At 42.8% G+C, this 10,433-nt stretch overlaps 1 protein-coding gene across 1 annotated transcript; it reads left to right on the forward strand.

The window, feature by feature from the left end:
- Positions 1 to 3,075: 3,075 nt before the first annotated feature.
- On the forward strand, positions 3,076 to 10,427 carry LOC106583625 (EKC/KEOPS complex subunit TP53RK). Its single transcript, XM_045705138.1, has 3 exons — positions 3,076 to 3,329; positions 9,618 to 10,153; positions 10,235 to 10,427. The coding sequence occupies exons 1-2, from the start codon at positions 3,104 to 3,106 to the stop codon at positions 10,109 to 10,111; spliced, it is 720 nt and encodes a 239-aa protein (XP_045561094.1). The 5' UTR covers positions 3,076 to 3,103; the 3' UTR covers positions 10,112 to 10,153; positions 10,235 to 10,427.
- The last annotated feature ends 6 nt before the right edge of the window (positions 10,428 to 10,433 follow it).

The following is a 10,433-nucleotide window of genomic DNA, read 5'->3' on the forward strand; positions in this document are numbered from 1 at the left end:
ACAAAAACCTATGCTTGTCGGTGACCATCTCCGAAACAAAGATACAGCAGGACATGGAGGAGATGCATATGGCGAAGCCCACCGTGATTCTTCCCACCACCAGCGCTAAGTAAGAGGTGCTAACCAGGACCAGACTCCCTACTTAACCTAGGGAAGAAGAAAAACATTTGGAGTATATGAGTTTAACATGTTTTGTGTGAGTATAGGATTCATTTAGTCTACATTTGAAGGGGCAACCCTACTTCAAGTCTCAGAGCGAGTGACGTCACCGATTGAAACGCTATTAGCGCGCACCACCGCTAACTAACTAGCCATTTCACATCGGTTACACTTGGATAATGTGACACAATTGATCATGGTTTGGACATATGGTAAAAATATCAAGGTGCAACAGTATGTACTAATGTGTGTCTATTTTCATATGTGTGCCTATATGGAGGAAATGTATATAGTAAAGCAGCTAAAAGAAATGCTCATTTGTTTATCATAAATATATTCAATGTCCCATATAAAACATTAGCTGTTAAAAACTACATTCATGTTTGGAGAAAGGTCATAAACAATATATATTCTTCATGTACATATACATGTTTGATATGCAATATATTGCTAATGAATCTGGCAAAATTCCAGGATATTATGTAAACCCTATGTGGTATCTTTAATGATTATTCAGGCTTTATTACAGTTCTGCAGATGGCAGACTAAAACATTGCATAAGTATTGCATGTTCTTTTAGGCCTACTGTACATCAGTGGAGGCTCCTCAGAGGAGGACCATCCTCAGTGAATTTCATAAAAAGTGAAAAGGTTACCCTTTTTAGATAAAACTATACTAAATATATTCACATGTCAACAAATATTTAAAACACACTGTTTTGCAATGAAGGTCTACGGTAGCCTCAGCAGCACTCTGTAGGGTAGAACCATTGTGTAGCCGGAGGACAGCTAACTTCCAAGCTAACTTCTGTCCGTCTCTGGGTACTTTGACTTCAATACAAAACCTAGGAGGCTCATTGTTCTCACCTCCTTCCATAGACTTACACATTAATAATGACAACTTCCGGAGGATGTCCTCCAATCTATCAGCTCTAAATTATGTTAGAGTGGTTAGTGGTCATCTATTTAGGCAAACTTATTTGTATGTACAGTGCATTCGGAAAGTATTCAGACCCCTTCACTTTTTCCACATTTTGTTACGTTACAGCCTTATTTTAAAATTGATTAAATAGTTTTTTCCCCCCTCAATCCACACACAATACCCCATAATGACAAAGTAAAAACATATTTTCAGAAATGTTTGCAAATGTATATAAAAAAATAAAAAATAAACTGATATCACATTTACATAAGTATTCAGATTATAGCCTCGAGTCTTGGGTATGACGCTACAAGCTTGGTACACCTGTATTTGGGCCACTCAAGGACATTTAGAGACTTGTCCCAAAGTCACTCCTGCGTTGTCTCGGCTGTGTGCTTAGGGTCGTTCTCTCTGTACTTTGCTCCGTTCATCTTTCCATTGATCCTGATTAGTCTCCCAGTCCCTGCTGAAAAACCTCCCCACAGCATGTTGCTGCCACCACGTTTCACCGTAAGGATGGTGCCAGGTTTCCTCCAGACGTGACGCTTGGTATTCAGGCCAAAAAATCAATCTTGGTTTCATCAGACCAGAGAATCTTGTTTCTCATGATCTGAGTCTTTAGGTGCATCTTGGCAAACTCCAAGCGGGCTGTCATGTGCCTTTTTAATGAGTGACTTCTGTCTGGCCACTCTAACATAAAGGCCTGATTGGTGGAGTGCAGCAGAGATGGTTGTCCTTCTGGAAGGTTCTCCCATCTCCACAGAGGAACTCTAGAGCTCTGTCAGAGTGCCCATCGTGTTCTTGGTCACCTCCCTGATCAAGGCCCTTCTACCCCGATTGCTCCTTTCTCTGAGCTCTACGGACAATTTCTTTGACCCGATGGCTTGGTTTTTGCTCTGACATGTACTGGCAACTGTGGGACCTTATATGGACAGGTGTGTGCCTTTCCAAACAATGTCCAATCAATTGAAATTACCACAGGTGGACCCTAATCAAGTTGTAGAAACATCTCAAGGATGATCAATGGAAACAGGATGCAACTGAGCTCAATTTCGAGTCTCATAGCAAACAGCCTGAATACTTACTATATGTAAATAAGATTTTTGTTTTTTATTCATAATACATTTTCAAAAATGTCTAGAAACCTGTTTTCGCATTTTCATTAGGGGGTAGTGTGTGTAGATCGTTGAGGATTTAAAAAAAAAGTCAATTTTAGAATAAGGCTGTAACGTAACAAATTGTTGAAAAAGTCAAGGGGTCTGTATATTCCTGAAGGCACTGTATCCATGTTACAGCACTTGTTTACGGAAGGCAGACGGAAGCAACTACCTGTGCTAATTAGCCATCTATGGTGCTCAAACACCTGTGAGTGAGTGTAACTAGGAAGGAAGTGTATGGGAAGTGTAGTTTGTTGGCTGGCGGCACACAGCCGTATGGATCTGACCTTTTACAGTAAGTGTATCTTTTTTATTTGAAATACTGTTTTTGCTCATTTGAAAGATAAGTTCCATATTTTTCAAAAACCGTATTGCAAGCAATGGTTATTGATGATCTGTTTTAACATTTAGAAACGTCAGGATTGTAGTTCACATGGACCCACTGTAAGCAGTGCTTAGCTGAGAACCCTTGGGATAAGAAAGAATGCCTTGGGATCTTGAGAGCAACAAGCAGGCTAAATAAAAACCCTCACAGTAGTATATGCAAATAACTTATTGGCTGCAAAAGCCCATATAAATTACAGCAAGTAGGGACAAACACGTATTGTGTGATTATAAAAATGTTCTGTCTAAATAACTAACCTCACAATAGGCAGTATGGGCTATCATTTCCCGTTGTGAATTACATGTTTGATGTGACCTAACTTGCGTTATCTCCAATCTTTTTATAGATTTCGACTGAGGTCATGAACATGATCAATTACGATCCTCGTCAGTTTTACGCCGAAACAGAAGGTGGCAGCAGTTTTAAATATATGTAATTGTGCCAACTGTCAGGAAGAGGGACGGTACAGCGATTTGTAAACATGGCTGTTGAGGGGACCAGCGTGGCCCTACCGCAGTTTCTTAAGAAAATAGAACTGATAAAACAGGGTGCAGAAGCTCGTGTATATCGAGGGTCGTTTTTGGGCAAGCCAACCATTGTAAAAGAAAGGTTTCCGAAATTGTATAGACACCCGTTGTTGGATGAAAAACTCACACATCGCAGAACCGTGCAAGAGGTGCGCTCAATACTTCGCTGTCGAAAAGCTGGTGAGTAGCGTTAGCCCAAGATGTAGCTGAGGAAAGCTCAACTCCGTTCTCTTATATCAAGGAGGAGGTGAGTATTGATAACTGGTCGCGCGAAATTCATACTTTTTTTTTTTTTTAAACGTATCAAATACAACCACGGACTTTTTCCTCGTTTGTGTTGCTCAACTGGAGACGTAGCGGCCTTGACCTAAACCTCATGTCAACCAGATGCATTGCGTTCCGTCGGAAGTCATTCATTGTCAGTGGAGCAGTCCGCTACTCTACGTTGTGGGGTACTGCAGTGCGTTGCTTTACCGCGCTGTGGTACGAACGGAAGTACACAGACTCCACCTTGCTAGCTTTTAGCCAACGATTTTTTTTTTATATAACTTACCCAAGAAAGACCTAGACGATAGGATGTTGTATCAAAGGGGAGCAAGTTCATCATAGTAGGCAGAGCCAAGCACGAGTTTGTGAGATCCTATTGGCGCATTCAGCATTCAGTTGCATATCTCCGTTATAGAATGTCTGAAGTTCATGTGTGCATTAACTTAATTCGACCTTGCACTCCTAAACGTCATTTTTTTTTTTCTTTTGCAAAGGGTAAAGTCTTGGAGATTTTTATGTTTCCAAAACTACACTGTATGGACATCAAATGTTTAATCATTTAGAAAATGTGTCTGCCAAAATCCATCTCGTTCCATCTTCTCCCACTGCCTGCCACTAAGCTTTCTCTCAGTGGATGCTTCACATTTAGCCTATGCAGTGCATTTGGAAAGTATTCAGACACCTTCCCTTTTTCCACATTTTGTTACATTACAGCCTTATTCTAAAATTGATTAAATGATTTTTCCCCCCCCTCAAATCTACACAGAATACCCCATAATGACAAAGTGAAAACAGGTTTTCAGAAATGTTTGCATTTCTGTAAAAAAAAACACACCTTATTTACATAAGTATTCAGACCCTTTGTTATGAGACTTGAAATTGAGCTCAGGTGCATCCTGTTTCCATTGATCATCCTTGAGATGTTTCTACAACTTGATTGGAGGCCACTTGTGGTAAATTCAATTGATTGGACATGATTTCGAAAAGCACACACCTGTCTGTATAAGGTTCCACAGCTGACAGGGCATGTCAGAGAAAAAACCAAGCCATGAGATCGAAGGAATTGTCCGTAGAACTCTTAGACAGGATTGTGTCAAGGCACAGATCAAATCAAATCAAATGTTTTTTTATAGCCCTTCGTACATCAGCTGATATCTCAAAGTGCTGTACAGAAACCCAGCCTAAAACCCCAAACAGCAAGCAATGCATGTGAAAGAAGCACGGTGGCTAGTAAAAACTCCCTAGGAAAAACTCCCTAGAAAGGCCAAAACCTAGGAAGAAACCTAGAAAGGAACCAGGCTATGAGGGGTGGCTAGTCCTCTTCTGGCTGTGCCGGGTGGAGATTATAACAGAACATGGTCAAGATGTTAAAATGTTCATAAATGACCAGCATGGTCAAATAATAATAATCATAGTAGTTGTCGAGGGTGCAACAAGCACGTCCGGTGAACAGGTCAGGGTTCCATAGCCGCAGGCAGAACAGTTGAAACTGGAGCAGCAGCACGGCCAGGTGGACTGGGGACAGCAAGGAGTCATCATGCCAGGTAGTCCTGAGGCATGGTCCTAGGGCTCAGGTCCTCCGAGAGAAAGAAAGAAAGAGAGAATTAGAGAGAGCATATTTAAATTCACACAGGACACCGGATTAGACAAGAGAAATACTCCAGATGTAACAGACTGACCCTAGCCCCCCGACACATAAACTACTGCAGCATAAATACTGGAGGCTGAGACAGTATTTATCTGTGGAAAGGTACCAAAATATGTCTGCAGCATTGAACGTCCCCAAGAACACTGGCCTGCATCATTGTTAAATGGAAGACGTTTGGAACCACCAAGACTATTCCTAGAGCTGGCCTCCCAGCCAAACTTAGCAATTGTGAGAGAAGGGCCTTGGTCAAGGAGGTGACCAAGAACCTAATGGTCACTCTGACAGAGCCCCAGAGTTCCTCTGTGGAGATGGGAGGACCTTCCAGAAGGACAACCATCTCTGCAGCTCTCCACCAATCAGGCCTTTATGGTAGAGTGGCCAGATGGAAGCCACTCCTCAGTAAAAGGCACATGACAGCCCACTTGGAGTTTGCCAAAAGGCACCTAAGGACTCTCAGACCATGAGAAACAAGATTCTCTGGTCTGATGAAACCAAGATTTACCTCTTTGGCCTCAATGCCAAGCCTCACGCCTGGAGGAAACCTGGCCCCATTCTTATGGTGAAGCATGGTGGTGGCAGCATCATGCTGTGGGGCTTTTTTTCAGGGGCTGGGAGACGAGTCATAGTCGAGGGAAAGATGAACGGCGCAAATTACAGAGGGCTCCAGAGCGCTCAGGACCTCAGACTGGGGAGAAGGTTCACCTTCCAACAAGACAATGACCCTAAGCACACAGCCAAGATAACGAAGGAGTGGCTTCGGGATAAGTCTCAATGTCATTGAGCGGCCCAGCCAGAGCCCGGTCTTAAATCCCGATCGAACATCTCTGGAGAGACCTGAAAATAACTGTGCAGCGACTCTCCCCATCCAACCCGACAGAGCTTGAGAGGATCTGCAGATAGGAATGGGAGAAACTTCCCAAATACAGGTGTGCCAAGCTTGTAGCGTCATATCCAAGAAGACTCGGCTGTAATCGCTGCCAAAGTTGCTTCAACAGAGTACTGAGTAAAGGGTCTGAATACTTATGTAAATGTGATATTTCAGTTTGTTATTTGTAATTAGCAAAAAAAATACTAAACCTGATTTTGCTTTGTCATTATGTGTGTAGATTGATGAGGGGGGAAAAACAATTTAATAAGTTTTAGAATGAGGCTGTAACGTAACAACATGTGGAAGAAGTCAAGGTGATCTGAATACTTTCCCAATGCACTGTACATCAGGTGAAATATCTGGCTAATTTTTCTATCTGTGTTTTAGCCAGTTGAAAAATGAAGCACATATACGGAAAATGCGGGCTAGACATCCAGCAAAACCAGTGGTGGAAAAAGTACCCAATTGTCATACTTGAATTAAGATTCCTTAATAGAAAATGTCTAAAGTGAAAGTCACCCAGTAAATTATTATTTGAGTAAAAGTCTAAAACTATTTGTTTTTAAATATACTTCAGTGTCAAAAGTAAATGTAAATGCTTCCTGTCATCCAGGACCTCTATACCAGCTGCTGTCAGAGGAAGGCCCAAAAAATTGTCAGACTCCAGTCACCCAAGTCAGACTGTTCTCTCTGCTACTGCATGGTAAGCGGTACCGAAGCGCCAAGTCTAGGACCAAAAGGCTCCTTAACAGCTTCTATCCCCAAGTTATAAGATTGAACAGCTAGTCAAATGGCCACAGTGCAGCTACTCGCTGTTTATTATCTGTGCATAGTCACTTTACCACTACCTACATGTACAAATGACCTTGACTAACCTGTAACCACACACATTGACTCCATAGAAGTAGGCCAGGTGGGCCTGCTATGGTACTCGGTCTCGCGCGCTCCGTCTACATTAACAGGACAGAGAAACCAGACACGTGCTCATTGCTGACATGGAGCGCGTAAATGATGGTGTGAAATAAACCAACACGTGTTTCTCACAAGTGTAGCAGGTTCCTCACTCTGCAAATGACGTTTCCACTCCGAAAACGAAATGACTAATTAATACATGCATTAACAGAAAATAATGTAGGCTAACCAAATGACAGGGATTCATGGTAAATTGTCTGTTTTACAAACGGTAGGTTACCACATGGGTATTCATAAAAGTGCATTGCGTGCCGACACTGTATGGCCTAGGCTACTATTATATTTTGCGGGGTTATGATGTGTGACAGAAAAATTACATATTTACCTGATTTGTTGGATATTTAACAATTATTTACTTAACAAATACTGAGATATTTCTGTCCTACTAATACTGTGTTTTATGGTCTCAACTGTAGCACCCTGCAGCTAATCTGGGTGTATAGTTTTACTAGAGATAGCTTGAGTGTGCAGTTGACGGCTTCATTATTGCAATAATAAGCGATATCAAATAAAGATGATTGTTTGAAGAAATGTCTCCCTCAGTATGAATTTCCACGACAGATGGAAGCATTTTTTTGTCTCGCCTAAAACGGCATATTGGCCAGGTGTTTGTGTGTGTGGGCCAGGACTAAACATAATCATTGTTGATTAGTCTATAAATTAAGAAAAGATTCCATATCAAATTATACCATGCCAGGTTCAGCAAGCAAGAGCAAGCCTGTATCTCTCCTCCAATAGGCTATTAGTAGGCTAAAGAAAATAAGTCGAAATAAGTGTCCAACAAGCATTTGTATAGTCTGGCTTTTCCTGGGACTGTACAAGATTTAAGAGGAATAGCCAAGGGTCCAGAGTGTGTGGCCTGGATGAACGCACAGATCTGCCATTTCATAATCTGTTTAACTTTATTTTCAGGCACTTTCACAGATAAATATTTAGCCTATACACTAATATTTAGCTAATGAATGGCCCTAACATTTAGCTTCTTACTTCAGTTACACATCACTATTCTCTCTCTTCCAGCTGTTTCCGTGCGCAATAGTCTATAGGCCTATGCACGCCTCTCCGCAGTAGGCAATTCCTCTTCTCATGAAATCCCAGCAAAAGCTATAGGACATTTATTTTTTATACTAGGCCTAATAGTCTATTTGGGGAAAGAAGCAGGCTTGCTCTTGCTAATTGTTGAATGTAAAACAGGCCTACAGCATAGGCCAAATTAACTGTTGTATGCAGTCCGCACTGTCATGAATGATTCAACTGAAAATCAGAGGGAGCAATCTTTGGACAAGAGGTAGTGAGTGACTACAGGTGTTCTATGCAATCATTTTTAATCTTGAAATAAATGTTAGTTACAGAGCTGCTTCTCACTGCACAGGTGTCCAGAACTGGACAGCTGTCAAATCTTTCCAATACAGGATGTAGATGATTGCCAAGCCTATACTGTTCTAGTGCAGATTATACACTATATATATGTGTACACCCCTTTATAAATTAGTGGATTTGGCTAATTCAGCCACACTCAATGCTGACAAGTCTATAAAATTGAGCACACAGCCATGCAATCTCCATAGACAAACATTGGCAGTAGAATAGCCTTACTGAAGAACTGTGACTTTCAACGTGGCACCGTCATAGGATGCCACCTTTCCAACAAGTCAGTTCGTCAAATTTCTGCCCTGCTAGAGCTGCAGGTAAGTGCTGTTATTGTGAAGTGGAAACGTCTAGGAGCGGCAACTGCTCAGCCACGAAGTGGTATGTCACACAAGCTCACAGAAAGGGACTGCTGAAGCGTGTAGAGCGTAAAAATCATCTTCTGTTGCAACACTCACTACCAAGTTCCAATCTGCCTCTGAAAAGTTCAGCGCAATAACTGTTCATCGGGAGCTTTGTGAAATGGGTTTCCATGGCCGAACAGCCGCACGCACACAAGCCTAAGATCACCATGTGCAATGCCAAGCGTTGGATGGAGTGGTGTAAAGCTCATCGCCATTTGACTCTGGAGCAGTGGAAACGCGTTCTCTGGAGTGATGACTCGTGCTTCATCATCTGGCAGTCCGAAGGACGAATCTGGGTTTGGTGGATACCAGAACGCTACCTGCTTGAATGCATATTGCCAACTGTAAAGCTTGGTGGAGAAGGAATAATGGTCTGGGGCTGTTTTTCATGGGTCGGGCTATGCCCCTAAGTTCCTGTGAAGGGGAATCTTAACTCTACAGCATACAATGACATTATAGACAATTCTGTGCTTACAACTTTGTGGCAACAGTTTGGGAAGGCCCTTTCCTGTTTTAGCATGACAATGGCCATATGCACAATGCGAGGTCCATACAGAAATGCTTTGTTGGTATTCGGTGTGGAAGAACTTGATTGGCCTGCACAGAGCCCTGACCTCAACCCCATCAAACATCTTTGGGATGACTTGGAACACCGATTGTGAGCCAGGCGTAATCACCCAACATCAACACCTGACCTCACTAATGCTCTTGTGGCTGAATGGAAGTCCCGCAGCAATGTTCCAACATCTAGTAGAAAGCCTTCCCAGAAGGAGGAAGGAGATGTTCGAGCATGTGTCCACATACCTTTGGCCATGTAGTGTACATATCAGATAAGATACAAGCCTGTATATCCCTGATCTGTATTAGTGTCTAATTATACCCCCCCTTCTCTCTCATCCCCACCAATATCTCTCTCTCTATCCCTCTCTCTCTTTCTTCAGGAATATCTGCACCAGTCGTCTACTTTGTAGACTACACCTCCCACTGCATCTTCCTTGAAGACATCGTCGGCTCCATCACCGTACGAGACCACATCGCCTCCACACAGCTGTCCTCTGCCCAGAAAAGCCCAGAGGAACACCTGGACCAGCTCGCTCAGAAGATGGGTCAGATTCTAGCCAAAATGCACGATGAGGACGTTGTCCATGGAGACTTGACCACTTCCAACATGCTGTTGAAGGCGGGCGCTGAGAGCGGAGAGACGGAGCTGGTCCTCATTGACTTTGGCCTGAGCTACATATCGGCGCTGCCTGAGGACAAGGGAGTGGACATGTACGTGCTGGAGAAAGCTTTCCTCAGCACCCACCCCAACACTGAGGCTCTGTTCGAGAAGCTGCTGAAGGCCTACGCAGCCTCGTCCAAGAAGTCCCACGCTGTCATCAAAAAGCTTGACGAAGTTCGGCTGAGAGGGAGAAAGAGGTCGATGGTCGGCTGAGAGGGAGAAAGAGGTCGATGGTCGGCTGAGAGTGAGAAAGAGGTCGATGGTCGGCTGAGAATAGAAAGGTCGATGGTCGGCTGAGAGGGAGAAAGAGGTCGATGGTCGGCTGAGAATAGAAAGGTCGATGGTAGGTTAAAGGGAACCTACGAGATAATCTGTGCAAATGCATTTATAATGACATGCCCTGTTTGGCACTGATTTGTTAAGTTCTATTTGATATTTGTATGGGAGCATATAGGCATAGAGACTGTCAGTGCCACAATGTTATGTTACTAGAAATATTAGTTTTTGAAATAAAAGACTGCTCGCTTTATTGGTT

This window comes from Salmo salar, chromosome ssa22, assembly GCF_905237065.1.
Source record: "Salmo salar chromosome ssa22, Ssal_v3.1, whole genome shotgun sequence".
NCBI classification, from domain to species: Eukaryota; Metazoa; Chordata; class Actinopteri; order Salmoniformes; family Salmonidae; genus Salmo; species Salmo salar.